Source organism: Lepus europaeus, chromosome 7 (genome assembly GCF_033115175.1).
Source record: "Lepus europaeus isolate LE1 chromosome 7, mLepTim1.pri, whole genome shotgun sequence".
NCBI lineage: Eukaryota > Metazoa > Chordata > Mammalia > Lagomorpha > Leporidae > Lepus > Lepus europaeus.
This window is the reverse complement of record NC_084833.1, coordinates 1,498,757-1,515,355: the sequence shown is the minus strand read 5'-3', so window position 1 is coordinate 1,515,355 and position 16,599 is coordinate 1,498,757. Positions and strand designations below refer to the sequence as shown.

Genomic DNA, 16,599 nt, shown 5'->3' with positions numbered 1-16,599 from the left:
AGTCCCGGCTGTACCACTTCCCATCCAGCTCCCTGCTGTGGCCTGGGAAAGCAGTAGAAGATGGTCCAACTCCTTGGGCCCCTGCACCCGCGTGGAGACCCGGAAGAAGCTCCTGGCTCCTGGCTTTGACCAGGCCCAGCTCTGGCTGCTGGGGCCCTTTGGGGAGTGGAGCAGCGGATGGAAAACCTCTCTGTCTCTCTTTGTAACTCCACTTTTCAGATAAATAAATCTTTAAAAACAAAAACCAAGCATGGGACGTCCCAAGTCGTTTGTCGGCGGTGCAGCCTAAGGGGTGGTGATGCCGCAGGAGCCCACGGCTCAGCGGGAGCCTGGCCGTCCCTGGTCAGCACGCAGAGGGCCACCCCTCAGCCCGGCGGCTCCCCTGCTGCGAGCAGATCACTGCTGGTGACTGTGATAACATCAGGGAAACTCCAGACACCCCAGGGCCCCGTGTGGGTGTGGTGTGCTCCTAGGTGGGTTGCATGCGGTTGAGACCCCAGCCCCCAGCCTTGCACACGGTGGGCCGTGCCCGGGGCGGGCGCGATGCGGCAGGAGAGACAGCTGGCGGCTGCTCACGCAAACATCTCTCAGGATCCCACATTTCAAAGGCGCATTGCAGGCCGGGGGCAGGGGTCCCCTGCGAGCCCCCCACCCCCACCCCGGCCCGCGGTCTGTGGGCGGGGGCCCTTCCCGCTGTTCTCTGCCCTTTGAGGTTTATCTCAGCCCAGGCCGTGGCTGCTGGCGAGGGGGAAGGGTCCCTGCTACCAGGCCGCTCTCAGCCCTGGAAAACACAGAACAAAAGCGGAGGAACTGCGGGGAACTATAAACAAGCCCTTCCATTATCAGCGCGGCCCGGGGACCGCCGGCCCCGCAGCCCCGGCCGGGGAAGCAAGCGCGGGCCTGCTTTTGCCATTACCGCGGCCCTCGTCTGGAAGCCCAGGACAATGCAGGGGACGTCAGACGGAAACGAGATGGATAACTTCTACAGAGGAGGGGTCCCCCGCGCGCATTCCTGGGGTCCCGGGGGGGCCGGCGGGAGAGGCTTCAGAAAGAGCGAGGGAGCCCAGGAAGGCAGCCAGAGGCACAAGACATCCTGTAAATCAATGCGTTTTATTATTTCCCACCAACAGCCGGCCAGGAGACAAAGCAGGACTGGGGCGAGGCTGGAGGCCACAAGAGGCCAAGGCGGCCACGGGAACCGGAGGTGTCACCGAGCTCCGGCCTGGGCCTGCTGAGCTAGGGATAAACTGTGATCTCAGCCGGAGCTGTGAGTGACACAAAGAAGACATCGTGCCTGGCAGGGCGGGGCGGGGGCCCTGTGGCCCGGGCGCTGCACGTCTCCTGTGCCGAGAACATTCCAAGCCCTTGCCGCTGGGCCCCTTCTGCGTGGGCCGTGGAGAAAATGACGAACCTGGATGAGGGAGGCAGAGATAAGATTTTAAAAAGGAAAATAAATAAAATAAATAAATAAATAAAGCACACGGTGTGTTCTGGGAGTAGAGAGTTTGACGCTGAACAAAAATCAGTTTTCAATCAAAAAACCCGCGGGGGCTGACTGGGGGAGGAACAGGGGAGAGGATCTTGAATCTGCAGACCAGAGGTCGTAGGCAAGAGGGCTCAGGGGACGCAAAGGACCCCCACTTGCCCGGTCCCCAGGCTCCCGGCGGGCCCTGCATGGGCAGCCCCAGCCCCCACGGTGGCCCAACCTGGAGGCCGGCAGAAGCCAAGACCCCAGCCTGGAGCAAAGTTTCCTCAGCTCCCCCAGCACCCCCAGCCCTGAAGCCCGAGTCTGGGGTCCTGGGCGGCGGTGTTGGGGGTGGGGGAAGCCGAAGAGATGGGACGCGGAGGTCTCTGCACCAAACCCCAAGTCCACTCTGGAGCATTAGGGAGCTCAGTGTGCAAAGAACACTTTTCTGTCAAAAACAAAGCCAGAGAGTGACGGGGGTGCAGGTGTCGGCTCCCCCCGAGCCGCGACCTCACGAGGGAGCCGGGAAGAGGCCGTCCCCTCTCTCCCAGCTGTCAGGGCCGCAGCCGAGGACCAGCAGCGAGACGGCGAGCGGGCACGGCGCTGCCAGTCTGCACGTCCCACCACTGCCCGTCCCCCAAGGGCTTGGGGACACGGCCCAACACGGACGGAGCACGGGCCCGGGCAGTCAGAGCAGTCCTCGTAGGCTGAAAGGGATCACACAGCGGGTGTCTTGGCTGTGCTGGGATTAGATGACAAATCGCTAATGGGGACCACAGAAGGATCCCCGGAAAACCCAAGCACTCGGGATACAAATAGCACACTTTTAAATAAGGCACGAGTGGCCGGCGCTGTGATGGAGTTGGCTATGCCTCTGCCTGTGACTCCAGTGCCCCACGTGGGTGCCGGTTCGAGTCCCGGCTGCCCCACATCCCTCTCCAGCTCTCTGCTGTGGCCCGGGAAGACAGTGGAGGATGGCTCAAGTGCTTGGGCCCTGCACCCGCATGGGAGACCGAGGAAGCTCCTGACTCCTGGCTTCAGAAGGGCCCAGCTCTGACTGTCGCAGCCATTCAGGGAGTGAATCAGTGGGTGGAAGATCTCTGTCTCTCTCTCTCTGTAATTCTGCCCTTCAAATAAATAAATAAATCTTTTTAAAAATATATAAATAAGCCACAAGTCAAAGAAAAGTGAAAAAGGAGACGGGGCAGCATTGTCAATTGAGAGACAGCAGCACGGGCACCGGGGAGCCCCGGGGACCCAGCACCCCCAGAGCCAGGGATCAGAAAGCACACAGGGGAGCCCCTCACCCCAGGGCATCAGAGAGGAGGGGGCTGAACCCAGAGGCCAAGGCGCAGGCACCCTGAAGATCAAGCAGAATCTGGGTGCACAGAAAATAACAGAACACACATTTTTTTTAAAAAAAAAAAAGCCATAACGGGCTGCAGATCCCAGCAAAGCAGGGCAGACGTGAGCAAAGCCAGGAAGCAGGGAGGTGGCACGGCGAATTCCTGAGCCTGCAGAAGGATGGAGGAGCGCCATGCACTGCGAGTCTGACAAGTTAGCGGAAATGGACACTTCTAGAAGCGGTCAGAATCCCACGGGGTCAGCTAAGCTGGATAAGCCCGTGTCTGCCAGGGGTCGAGAGGGCAGCGGCAACTTCCCACGGAGCGAGCTCCAGGCCCACCTGGTTCCCCCTGACACAGCAAACTCCTCAAGCAGCGAGGGGGAGGGGACGCGGCCCGGCCCGGACCCAGAGCACCCTGACACCAGAACCGGAGGCAACACAGCCCAAGTGCAGACCCGGCTCCCTCACAAACACGCGGGCAGAGCTCAGAGCCGCTGGGAGCAGTCAGAGCCCAGGCCGGCAGCACAGGGCCTGGCCGGCACCCTGGCTGCTCGGGCGACGGCAGCGCCGTCACCCAGTGAACCAAGAACAAAGGGAGGCACGGGCGACTCCACACAGAAAAACAACAGTGCGCACCACTGACGAAGGAAGGAAAGTCTTCATCAAGCTAGGGACACGGGGCCCCTCCCGGACCTCGTAAAGGGCCCACGGTGGCGGTGGGAACCCTGCGTTCCCAGGGGCACAGGAAGGAGCCCGGGACGCCTGCTGTCCCCACTCCCACCCGGTGTTGTCCTGGAGGCTGCTGCTCCTGCAATTAGGCTCATAAAGGAGCAACAGGCGGACGGGTAGGAAAGGAAGACGGGGGCTGCTGACGCAGGCAAGCATGGCCATGTCACGCAACGGAACCCATAAAAAAATAAAGGGGGCAGGGGCAGGGGACCCAGAGGTGGGGGCTGCCGCTGGGCGGCTGAGCCACCCAAGGCCAGTACCCTAGCAGGGTCCAAAGCACAGTTCGGCCGCGAGCCCAGCAGACACCATGGGTCCGAGAAGCTGGGTGCGTGGCTGTTGCTAAGCTGTCCGCCCCCCAATCCCTGTGACTGTGCTGAGCCAGCTGCCCGCGCCGCGCCAGACAGAGCTGGAGCCGGGAAGCAGTAAACGGGGTCGGCCCAGGCCTGCCCATCCGAGATAAGGACTTTCCCAGGGCCCTCGGACTGTCCGAGGACATTCCTTTCCGACCTCCACACGCCCTGGGCTCTGCACGTAAGCAGTTTGTTTTCGACATTCTTGAGGACATCAACAATCCACGCAAGATGCTGTGTCCGGAACTCGGCCCCCCCGGCCCGGGCGCCCGCACCCAGCTGCTGACGCCAGCCCCTGACTCCAGGCCCTGAGATCAATCAACGGGGCATCAGGGAGTGCCCATAAATGTCTTCTTTTAAGCCTGAAAGGCTTCCTAGCGCCTCCTCCCCCCCCCACCCCCCTCCCGGAGGCTGCCCGTGAGTCCCCTGCGTCCGCTGTTCCCAAGGACCAGCAGTGTTCATGGAATTCGTCCCTGCTCCCTCCCGAGAGCCCGGCCCTGGGAAAGAAATCGCTGCGGCATTGCCACCCAGGGCCAGAGCTAGGACAGTCAGAACGGGTCGCTGATGGTGCAGAGCAGAACACTGCCTATGCAGACCACTGACTGGTGACAAAATCCCACCCACTGGCCAAGCAAAACCGAAGCCCCAGAACCCAACAAACCCGGGTCCTACCTCACCACGGTTTGCAAAAATGCACCCCTCAAGGGTCCCGGTCTACACATCAAACTTGAGAACCAAGGGGCTTTGTAGCTTGCTCGGGGCAGAACTATTGTAGCCATGACACTGGACACACACAGCCCAGGAAGGGCAAACAGGCGGGGAGACAGGGCCCTGACCGGGAGAAAAACTCTTCGTGTTTGGTCAAGATCTGACGCAGAGCAGCCACGGGCGGCCCGCAAACCTCCACGGCAGGCAACAGATTGGAATCTCGAGCGTCAGCCACGGAGGGTCGCGTCCCGGGCAGCCCTCGGGCCCGCAGGCAAGGCTGAAGCAGGGACTGAGCGCACCACCCGCTGGCCACGTGCAGGCTCACGCAGGCCGGCCGCGAGTGACGTGAGGGCCCGGCAGGGCCTGCGAAAGCCAGGCCCAGCCCTGGCCCCTGGCCCCGGGCAAGCGGCAGGTTGGCCTCTGTCCTACAAAGACTTCTGTGTGAGCGTGTTGCTTTCTGTTTACAGAAGGCAGAGAGACACAGAGAGATCCTCCACCCAATGGTTCACTCCCCACATGCCAGCCACAGCCAGAGCTGGGCCGGGCCGGGCCGAACCTAGGAGCCAGGAGCTTCACCTGGGTCCCCCACATGGGTGGCAGGGGCCCTAGCACTTGAGCCTCCCAGGGTGCGGGTGAGCAGAGTCGGGCCTCGAACCCAGGGATTCCGATGTGAGATGCAGGCGTCCCAAGTGCTGGCCTCACTCCCACCCCAAGCAGAAGCAATGATGGCCGGGTGAAGCGCGGTGTGCCAGAGCTATGCCCCTGAGCAGGACGTCCCGGGACGGGCACCAAGCCCACCGAGGGACACCCACTCCCCTCCAGGAGCGCTGGCTCAAGTCCCGGCTACTCTGCTTCCTGCTAACGCATCCCAGGAGGCAGCAGGTGCTGGCTCCAGTACTTGGGTCCCTGCCACCCGCGTGGGAGTCACAACGGAGCTCCTGGCTCCCAGCTTCACCCTGGCCCAACCCTGGTATTGCGGGCAGTTGGGGAGCAGCAGCTGCCTGTGTCCAAGGGAGATCCCGCAGATGCTCTGTCCCCGTGTCCAGCCTCTGCCACCCCACCAGGCCCGGTGGCTACATGTGCTCAGAGACACGAGGCCCCCAGGCCACCATCATGCTGGGCAGGAGGACGGGACGGCCTCCCTGCCCTGCCCAGCCTGAGTCAGGCGTCCCCTGCCATTCACCCAGCACCAAGCCAGAGGGGTGTCCCCCTGCCCCCTTGGAAGCCTGTGCCAGGTCCAGGCGAGGACACGGAGGCCTGGTGGCATCAGGGCCTGCCTCCCCGAGCCACAAACCTGCAGTGGGCGGGGTCCCTCCTCCCCCTGCCCCCTGCAGTCCCTGCCAGCCAGCAGGGGGCCCAGGGCCCCTCCCTGCCCCGCACCCTGCTGCTCTGCTCCTCACTCTGATGCCGTGAGAGAGGAGGGGGGCCCAGGGGCCTGTGGTGTCCCCGCTGCCCAGGGCCCCGGGACCTGCTGTCCCCCCAGACTTCCAATGCCCCCCCTGCACCCGGGAGTCCTGGTCTTGCTTCACTGTGGAGGACGCTGGCCCGCTGGGTATTGATGGGGTGAATGAATGAATGATTGAATGAATGAATGAGGGCACTGCGAAGCCCCCCGCGTCCGTGACCCTCTAACCCATTCCTCATCCACCAGAAGCATCCTGGCCCTGCAGACCCTGAGCCGTGAGCGCCTGTGCCGGCACTTAGAAACTGCGTGCCTGTTAGGATGGCACAAGGTCATCACGCTGCTGGCCGCTGTCACTCCCGGCCGAAAGCCACGACCACGCCCCTCTGACGGCAGGACCCAGACGTCCTGACCCAGGTGTGGTCCAAGTGAGCTGGAAACTCGGGTCCACACACGGCGTCTGTGGCACTGTGTGCATCACCGTCTGCCTGTGTGGCACCTGGCGGGCCGAGGCCACAAACGGGGGACCCCATTCCCCTTTCTCCCTGGAGCCTCGCCGAGGCAGGGAGGAGGCTTCAGTGCACAGGGCCTGCCCAGCGAGTCCAGCGGTGGGGGCACCCCGTGGGGGTCCCCCCGGGAAGAGGCAAAGCTGTGCCGATGGCGCCCGGGTCACTGGTTGCCACGGGAGGGCTGAGCTGGGGTGTTGGGGCAGTGACGCGGGGACAGACGCTGGGCACCTTGCGGGCACAAGCGCTGAGGCCCGGGGAGGGGTTGGGGAGGGGGCTCTGGAAACTGTTTTCCATCAGCCTCCGATCGTTCCGAGGGAAAAAAATTAAACAAATAAAACGTCTGCTACAGAAACGGAGAGGAAACAAGATCGTCCGCGGTTCAGGCGGATTCAAATCCATCTGGGCTTCCTCTATTTCAGCCGCCAGAGACGGCGGACGGCAGAGTGTGCCGGGGTGGGGGGGGACGAGACCCTGCCCACCTGGGGGCCAGGCCGGTTCCAGTGGGGCCGTCAGAGAAACCAGGCGGCTGAGCCTGCTCCCTCCAGCCCCCAGCCCCCTGTGCACACTCCACCCTGCTCTAGGTACCACCCAGCCTGAGGCCCAAGTTCACACCCGCGGGCTGCAAGGTGGCTCCCTCCTGGGACCCCCACGTCCCTCCCAAGCCCCCCAGCTCTTCTGGGGCCCAGGCCGGGTGAGGCTCAGCCCCCAAGCCATGGACCCAGCCACCCCAGCCGGGTGGGTCTCCTGCTGCCAGCAGCTGCTCCCTCTACAGGATGGACCCCCGGGGGTCCCAGCCATCCTCACGTGCACCCCTAAGGGGGGCACTACAGTCTCAGGGCCCCAGGCCCCTCTGAGCCCGCCCTGGCCTACACAGTGGCCTGGTCTCCCAGCCCTGGTTGCCAGGATCCTTTGGCTCCATGTCCCCAGCCCCATGGCAGACTTCACGGGCGCAATGGGGCTCCCCAGGGGACACGCTGGAGCGTGGGAAAGTCAGGTGCGCCGGGAGCACCCAGCCTCCTCCTGGGCCCTGGCAGCAGTAGAGGCCACCAGGGGCTGCGTGGACAGGCCTGGCGTGTCGGGGGCGGCTGGACGGGCAAGGAGGGGAGGGGGCAAGCAGCCCAGGCCAGGGGAGAGAGGGCATCTGACCCCGGACGCGGCCACCCCTCGGCCACCCTATGCCCACAAGCCCCAGGGTCTCGGGCCAGGGGTGGGCGCTGAGCCGTCCGCAGCCAGGGGGCGCGGCGACCCCGCGTGCGGTAGTGTGTCCAGGGCCCGGAGTGGCCCCGCCGCGCGGGGTGGGCGTGCGAGCGCGGGCCGGGCTGCGGCCTCCGGCGGCCAGGGGGCGCTGTCGGCGCGCGGCTGCGCCGGGCGGGAGCCGCTCCTTCCGCTGCCGGCCCGGAAGCGGTGCGGCTCCATGGCGCGAAACGTGCTGTGAGTGGGGGTCCGCGCGCGGGGGCGGGGCCGGGGAGGCGCGGCCGGGGGCGCCGCCGCGCTGGGGCGCGCACGGCCGGCGGGCGCGTGGCCTCGGCCCCTCCCGGGTCCGGCGGGGCCGCCTGCGAGCCCTGGCGAGGGGCCGGGGCTTCCCGGGGGGCTGGGGGCCCCCCGAGTGGAGAAGGGTCGGAGGGGCCCGTGGCGGGGGGGGCGACCTGGGGACCCCCGCGTGGCTTCCCCCGGCGAGGCCCCTGCAGCCCCTCGCGTGTCGCGGGCCAGGGTGGGAAGTGCGTGAGCCCCTGGGGTGGGGGCCGGAAGTGAGGAGCCATCTGCGGGGTCCCTGGAGGCCTCTGGGGGTGGCCAGGCCGCCTGAGAGCGGGGCGCGCAGGGACGACCCCGGCGGGGCGGGGTGGGCCACACGTGCCGGGCCTCGGGGTCCGAGCGGGCGGGGGGCGGGCCTGCGGTCCACGCCCTCCCCCACCGGCCTGCAGGCCCGCCCCCTCGGCGTTAGATGGAGAGACCCTGCACCCCCTTTCCCGCCGACACGGGGCGGGTCCCCAAACTGTCCACGTGCAGTCACCAGGGGTCCAAGGTCGGCCTGACCTGGGGGGGTGGTGAGACAGGGCCCCTCCCCTACTCAAAGCCTCCCTTGCTTCCCCAGCGCCCACCGCCCAGCCTGCAGCGCAGCCCCAGAGTCCGCGGGGCTGGGGTGGGGGCCAGCCTGCGAAGTTGAGGCCAGGCGGACACGGCCTGTCCAGCGTCCCTGGTCCTAGCTGGGCTGCCCGGCGCAGTCAATTCCCCAGGCTCAGGACGGCCAGCCCGGCCCCTGGGGCCCCCACTCCTGCCTCGTCTTCCCTTTAGAAGCTGGTGGCCTTGGTGGCATCCCCGAGGCTCAGTCTGGCGTCCGTGCCCCCCCAACATGGTGCTGGGTGCTGGCCCAGAACTGGCCGCGTGCAGGGCCAGCTCGGTCCTCAAGGGCCCTGTGCCCCTGACCACCCCACCTGCCTTGCCCAGGCCCCACAGATGCTGCTCCCCGGGCGCCTGCCCTAGCGGCCAGCAGCCTTGGCCTGGGAGGGGACACTGCCTTTGCAACCTGCCCAGCTCAGCCTGCGCTGTGCGAGGGCCCCCCACCCACAAGGGAGCGTGTGCGTGGGGTCCCCGCCCGTCTCCTGGGTCACTGTTGGCCCCGCCTGAGGGCTAGCCCTGGGGGTCCCTGGCCCCCCGGCACCCCCAGGCCCACGCTGGGTTGGGCCGGGCAGATCCGTTGGGTGTGGAGTCCTGATGCTGTGTGTGACTGGGACCCCAATCTGCACAGGTACCCCCTGTACCAGCTGGGGGGCCCCCAGCTCCGCATTTTCCGAACCAACTTCTTCATCCAGCTGGTGCGGCCTGGCACGGCCCAGCCCGAGGACACCGTGCAGTTCCGGATCCCCATGGAGTAAGGCCTGCTCGCAGGGGCACTTCCTGTCCGGAGCCCGGTGCTGCCGGTGGGCGCCCCGGCTTGCTCTGGTCTTGTCTTGAGTTTTCCCCCGGGGCTGGGGCTCGGGAGCCACTGGCAGAACCGCCCGGGACAGCGGCCAGAGCTGCAGGGGCCTCTCAGGTCCTGCGCTCACTGCCAGGCAGCCATGGTGCTGACCCAGGGAGCGTAGGTTAACCCCGGGCACCAGTGCTCGGCTCCAGGATGGGCCGGGCGCCAGGCAGCCAGGGACCCTGGCGAGTGAGAAGCCCTCTGCCACCCCGAGCCTGGATGTGTGGAGGCGACAGCCTGGGGGGCCCAGTGTCCAGCGGGTCAGGCCGCGGGGGGGGCGTGTCCCACTCCAGAGCCCGTTCCCTGCCCGTGCCTCCCAGGATGACCAGGGTGGACCTCAGGAACTACCTGCAGAGCATCTACAAGGTGCCGGTGGCCGCCGTGCGGACGCGGGTGCAGCACGGTGAGTGGCAGGCGCCCGGGCCGAGGCTGGGCAGCAGGGCCCCTCTGTGCCCCCGACACCCCTCTCCCTCCCCTTGCTTGCCCTCTGGCTTTTTTTGAATTTGTGTTATTTTATTTGGAAGGCGGAGAGGGTCTCCCACCCAGTGGTTACGCCCACAAGCCTGCAGCAGCCGGGGCTCTGTCCTGCGTGGGGGCTGCTTGAGCCGGCACTCTGCTTCCCAGGTGTCTTCGGGGCGCACGGGGGTCCCAGGGGCTTCCACGCCGGGCGCCTGCTCCCTTGTCTCCATCTCTGGCCGGTGTCCCCACGGGGCCTCCTGGGCCTGGGCCTGGGCCTGCCCTGTGGGGACTCGAATTCAGGGCCCAACCCCGGAGAAGTCGCCTTGGTTAGTTATTTTAGACACTGGTTTTTTAACAGAGATACTCGTTTTTAACTTCTTTCTTTTCTAAATGCTTTTGAAAAAATTTATTATCTTTTAACAAAGATGCGTCTTTTGGCGGCCCTGGGCCGTGAGGCTGTCACGGGTGGTGGGGGCTGGCGTGGGGGTGCAGGGGGCTCCTGCTGGGAGCTGGGGGTGAGGTCCCCCCCGCACTTCCCCACAGGCTCCAACAGGAAGAGAGACCACAGGAACGTGCGGGTGAAGAAGCCGGACTACAAGGTGGCCTACGTGCAGCTGGTGAGCCGGGGGCCTCGGCCAGGGAGCCAGGGGGCTGCGGCCGGCGCTGCGGGGGCGGGGGCCTCGGGACTTCCTGGCAGCCTGGATGTGCCTGATGGGCCTGGGCTGACAGAAACCAGCGTCCGAGCACCGCCGGCCCCACGTGCCGCGCGAGATGCCGTGGCCCGGCTCCAGGCACCCAAGCTCAGCTGCACATCTTGCGGGCAGACACCACCGCAGAGGGGGACTGGCCCCCCAAGTCCAGACCCGCGGGTGGGGGCTGGGGTGCAGCGCTGGGGGCTCTGGCCTGTGGGGGGGCTGGGGTCCAGCGCTGGGGGCTCTGGCCTGGGGGGCTGGGGTGCAGCGCTGTGCACTGGGGGCTCTGGCCTGTGAGGGGCTGGGGTCCAGCGCTGTGCGCTGGGGGCTCTGGCCAGGGGTGGGGTGGGGTCCAGCGCTGTGCGCTGGGGGCTCTGGCCTGTGGAGGGGGCTGGGGTGCAGCCCTGTGCGCTGGGGAGGGCTGTGGCCTGTGGGGGGCTGGGGTGCAGCCCTGTGCGCTGGGGGCTCTGGCCTGGGGGAGGGCTGGGGTCCAGCACTGTGCACTGGGGGCTGTGGCCTGTGGAGGGGGCTGGGGTGCAGCACTGTGCGCTGGGGGCTCTGGCCTGGGGGTGCTGGGGTCCAGTGCTGGGGGCTCTGGCCTGTGGGGGGGGCTCTGGCCTGGAGGTGGCTGGGGTACAGCCCTGTGCGCTGGGGGCTCTGGCCTGTCGGGGGGCTGGGGTGCAGCGCTGTGCGCTGGGGGCTCTGGCCTGTGGGAGGGCTGGGGTCCAGCGCTGTGCGCTGGGGGCTCTGGCCAGGGGTGGGGTGGGGTCCAGCGCTGTGCACTGGGGGCTCTGGCCTGGGGGAGGGCTGGGGTCCAGCGCTGGGCACTGGGGAAGGCTGTGGCCTGTGGGGGGCTGGGGTGCAGCGCTGTGCGCTGGGGAGGGCTGTGGCCTGTGGGAGGGCTGGGGTCCAGCGCTGTGCGCTGGGGAGGGCTGTGGCCTGTGGAGGGCTGGGGTGCAGCGCTGTGCGCTGGGGGCTCTGGCCAGGGGTGGGGTGGGGTCCAGCGCTGTGCGCTGGGGGCTCTGGCCTGTGGAGGGGGCTGGGGTGCAGCCCTGTGCGCTGGGGAGGGCTGTGGCCTGTGGGGGGCTGGGGTGCAGCGCTGTGCGCTGGGGAGGGCTGTGGCCTGTGGCGGGGGGCTCTGGCCTGGAGGTGGCTGGGGTGCAGCGCTGTGCGCTGGGGGCTCTGGCCAGGGGTGGGGTGGGGTCCAGCGCTGTGCGCTGGGGGCTCTGGCCTGGGGGAGGGCTGGGGTCCAGCGCTGGGCACTGGGGAGGGCTGCGGCCCATTGGCCGGCTCCCCGGGGCCAGATTCTCGCTGCCTCGTGGCCCTCCCCCGCCCGGCCTCGGACTCCTCAGAAGGCAGGCTTTGTCCGGGGACGGTGCGCTCAGCTCCTGCCGAACCAGACGGGTTTTTCTCTCGTCCCTTTTTGCGCCCTCCCGGCCCTGGAGGCGCAGAGCCGGCCCTGCCGTGGGGTCCCTGAGCTCTGCAGAGCCCCCGCCCCCACCCCCGGGAGGCCCCCCTCTGAGGGTCTTGGAACCCAGCGGTGGGGGCGGGGGCGCTTCCTGCCTTCGCTGGCCTCTGGCTGCCCGGGCCGCGAGGTGGCAGTAGCGCTCTTAGGAACGCCCCGCCCGGCCCTGTCCCCTGCAGGCGGGGTGCAGGGGAGTGGGGCGCGGGCACCTTTCCTGACTGACAGGCACGGGCCTGGGGCCTCCGTGCACGCGGGCAGCCAATCCAGGTAGAGGAGGCAGCCTTGTCCTTATAAAGGCGTCTGTGTGCCCGCGGGCAGGCCCATCTGTCTCTGTCGGGCACGCGGTCGGCGGCCCCCGCGCCTCCCCTCAGAGGCGAGCTATGGTTACACGTGGCTTGTCAGTCACCCGAGCCCTCACGTTGTTCCCCGGGGGGCCCAGCGCGCTCCCTCCCTGGGGTGGGCGGGCAGCTGGGAGTCCGCGTGGCCCTGGTGGGCACCGCCCCCGCTTCCAGAAGTGCAGTCTGCGAGATTCCCCCCACCCCGCCCCCACGGGGACCCCCAAGCCCCGCAGGCTCCTGCCCGGGGTAGGGGAGCAGAGTATGGGGGCTCAGCCCCTGCTGCGTGTGGGAGCCGCGGTCCTGACCCTGCCGCCTCCCGTGAGCCGGCACCGGGTCACCCACGTAGCAGCAGGCGCATCGAGTGAGCGGGCCGCGATCCTCGTGCGGCCATGAGGGCTCGTGTGCAGAGCGAGGCGGCCGGCCTGCAGGAAGTCTGCCCCGTTCTCCCCGGGGGGAGCCCCAGGGCCGCCCCGCACCCCCAGCCGCCTGCGTGCTTGCCTTCCACAGTGTCGGTTCTGGGGTTCCCCTCCCAGTCGCCCCGCGCAACGTGGCTCGGCCAGCCTGAGTTCTGGGCCTCCGTGCTCGGGGCCGGGGCCGCCCCACGTCACATCTGGCTCCTGCCCAAACCTGGGGTCTGCGGAGCCAAGTGCATGGTGCCGCTTTTCCTCCTGAGGGTCTTCCCGAGCTGGGGGTCCGGGCGCCCCCAGCGCTGCTGGCAGGTCACAGTGGCACCCCCGAGTCTGCCTGGGGCCCCCGACCCCCACCCCCACCCCCGGGGCGGGATCCCTCCCCGGCCCACATGCTCGGGGGCCCCGGCCGGGACTTGGCCGGCGCTGAGCTCGCAGTGAGAGCTAATTTGCAAAGCCAGCCTTGATTTATAGACTGTGTGCGTGTACGCTGCTCTGTGCGCTCTGTCTGTCATGTGCCAAGTTCCGCACGGGGAGGAGGGCCGCCTTTCATGTGGGTGGAGGCCGCTCGGTGTTTGGATGGAAAGTTCTAGCATGGCACCAGACGCTGTTTGCGTGTTTCCCCGCGCCTCGCTCCTGCCCGAGCCCGGCTGGGCTGCTGGGCTCTGGTGAATGGGCCCTTTGCTGGGCCACTTTAATGAGCCCAGGCCCGGTGCAGATGTGGCTTGACGGAGATAATCCCCTGAAAGGGGGCATTGTCCCCAGGAAGTGGCTTCCCCCTGGATAAAAGCTGCGTGTTGACTTTCCAGGCAGGGACCCTGCCCGGGGACTCTGGCCTCGCCTCCCTCCTGCCGTGAGGGGCCGGGCCGGGGGCCTGAGCCGGAGTCCCCTCGCTCCCTCTCGCAGGCCCACGGACAGCGCTTCACCTTTCCCGACCTGTTCCCTGGGAAGGAGCAGGGCTCCCAGGACAGCCCCGAGGACGCCCGGGACCACCTCCTGCAGGCTGAGCGGCAGCGGCTGAGCGCCGACCCCCGGCGTGGCGGGGTTCCTGGCTGGTTCGGCCTGTGACGGGGACACACACCCCAGGGGCAGCTCAAATAAAAGTCGTACTGGAACCAGGAGGAGTCGGTTTTCTGCCACGCGCGGGCCCAGGCACACGCCGAGCCTGGGAGCCCCCTTCCAGCAGGGGAAGGCGATGCCCTCTGGCCCCAGGCCGGCTGGCGGGAGGGGTCTGAGGAGGGGCCGCAGCATGGAGAGGGTGGGCTGGACAGGGAACTGGGCCCTGGTGTTGGCCGGGCCGGCAGGCCTGGGACGTGCAGCCCACTGCGCACGCACCTTCCGGAGCCTCTGCCCCCGCTTCCTGCCTTGCCCAGGCCCCACGCAGCAGTGCCATCCCCAGGGCCCCACGTACACCTGTCCTTGGCGCCCCGACCCTGGCCAGAGCACGGTGACGCGTCGGGGTCTGTGTGAGGACAGCCCTGGGCAGAGCCGCTCCTGGCAGACCCCAGCAGGCCGTCATCTCTGGTCGACACAGGCTGTGGCCCCCGGCCCTGCCCCGCAGCTGTGAGGTGGCTCTCCGTGCCAGCGTGAGTCTTCAGGGGTGCTGGGCCCAGGCCACGTCCGTTGGGTGTAGCTGGCCTTGCAGGGGCTACCCAGGCATGGCGGGGCCTTCTGATGCAACCATGGTTTGCCCATAGTCCCCGGGAACAGGCGGTGTGGGGTGACTCCAGCGTGCGGACGGCGGGGCCGCAGGGGACACACGGGGGGCTGTGTGTGTCTCCGCGTGTTTGCATGCATCCTGGACTGGGGCCTGGTTTAGAGATCTGGGAGGGAGCAAAGAAACCCAGCTGGGTGTGCAGGACAGACCTTGCACCCCTGGTCCCCGGGGCGGGGGACACATGCCCCAGGACCAGCAGCCTCGGGTTAGGGGTGGAGGTTCTGCTTCAGGGGCTGGCCCTTTCCTCTGTGGGGCAGCCCCCCGGGGGTCTCTCAGAGGAGACAGGAGCCCGCAAGACACCCTGGGCTGGAGGGTGGAGGCTGGGCCAGCTCCCCCTCCACTGTTGACTTAAAGGGAGGGAGGGAGGGTCAGGAAGTGGAGCCGGAGAAATGGAGGCGACTGCTTTCCTTAGAGAAATAATTCATGGGGCCCTGAAGCCCCGGGACCCTCCCCCCCGGCAGCGGGGGGAGGGCCTGCTTCATCCTCTGGGCCTCAGGGGCACTGGGCGGTGCAGCCAAGGTCGCAGTCCATCAGGGCCCCGACAGCCCACTCCTCCTCTGGCTGGCTCTGCCTGGAGACCCCGCCCCTGGCCCAGCCCCCGCCCCAGCCTGTGCTGTACGCGTGGCAGCCCCAACGTCCCCCACACCAGGCCCGCCCTCCCCGCCAGGGCCGGGCGAGGGGAGGGGTGGCAAGCCGCTGCACCCCCAGTCCCGGGTCCAGGCGGCTCCCCCGGGGGTGCAGCAGGCGGCTCCCCCGGGGGTGCAGCGGGCAGCCCCAGCTCGGGGGAGTTCGGACCCGTGTGCCGTGGGGCTGTCTGGGCGGGAGCACTGGGAACAGCCTCAGGAGTAGCCCTTTCATGTCTCCTGCTGACCCCAGAAAGGGGCCGCCTGGGAGCGGGGCCTCAAGAGGGGACCCCGTGGTCCCCCCTGCAAGCACTCAGAGTGGGGGTGAGACAGGAGAGGGGGTGAGTGACAGTGTGGCCACTTGGCTCTCAGGGAGCGACCCCGACCACACCGACACACACAGCACCCCACGACGCCCCTAGAGCTCTGTCCAACCCGGGGCACCCCCTCCAGCTCCCACGGAGCTCTGCTCACAGCGGCACAAAGAAGGCCTGGCCGGGGAGGGAGGGGGCTTGCAGGATGCTGGCTGCTCAGGGACCCTGGAAGCAGGCCCAGTCCCAGCGGCCCCACCAGTCTCGGTTCTCCCATCTCTGACAGCAGCGGCCTGGCCCCCACGGTCCCGGGGGCCCCCCCCGGCGCGGTGGGGGGCCTTTGCCTTCACTCCTACCCCTGCCCCCGGGGGCCGCCTCCTGTTGGGCTGGGGGTCGACTGGTCCTTGGGCAGGGGTCGCCCATTCACTGTGCCAGAGGGAATGTGAGGTGCTGGCAGGGGCCACCCCTCTGCCCCAGGCCTGCCCACGTGCTCCCTGGCCTATGGTGGACATGCTGGACCCCAGCAGCTCCAGCTGAGAGTCGGGGTGCCCTGGGGGAGGGGAACCCTGCTGGCCAGCCACCGTGTTGGACCTGGCTCTCCTTTGTGGCCCTGGCCTCGGAGGCCATGGCCAGGGAACAAGCTGCAGGGGCCCAAGCTTGGAGGGCCTGGGGCCTGGATAGCCTGCTCCCCCACCCCCATGCTGGAGACGGCCCCGCACCTGGGGGACCCCATCTTCTGGCACCCGTGTCCTCTGTGGCCAGCCTCTTACCCTAGCCCCTCCTTCCTCCCGTCCTCCTCCAGGCCTTAAAGCGAAGAAATGAACAAGTGAAGGAATGAATGAGTAAATGAGAATTAGCGAGTGAATGAACTCGTGGATGACCAGTGATCCACCGGCCCCCGCCATGGCTTGGTGGAGGGGAGGCCAGCTGAGTAGCCGCCGCGCGTCTGCCCGGTTGGCCGCTCCTCCCGGACAGGAGGCTAGGGGCAGGTGGCGCTGGGGAGAGGGCCGCGCGCCCCCCGGGTCAGCGGCCGCGGGGCGTGGCTCTCGTGCCGCACAGGACTCCCCTGTAACGTGGGCGGCCCCGTGGCTCAGTGCAGCTCCAGAGTGCAGAATTCTGT

General features: G+C 67.8%; 1 protein-coding gene across 1 annotated transcript; it reads left to right on the top strand.

The window, feature by feature from the left end:
* The first annotated feature begins 7,881 nt into the window (after positions 1–7,881).
* MRPL23 (mitochondrial ribosomal protein L23) lies at positions 7,882–13,947 on the top strand. Its single transcript, XM_062197710.1, has 5 exons — positions 7,882–7,939; positions 9,255–9,377; positions 9,788–9,870; positions 10,470–10,543; positions 13,735–13,947. Exons 1-5 carry the CDS (start codon positions 7,923–7,925, stop codon positions 13,894–13,896), a joined length of 459 nt encoding a protein of 152 aa, XP_062053694.1. The 5' UTR covers positions 7,882–7,922; the 3' UTR covers positions 13,897–13,947.
* Positions 13,948–16,599: the final 2,652 nt, after the last annotated feature.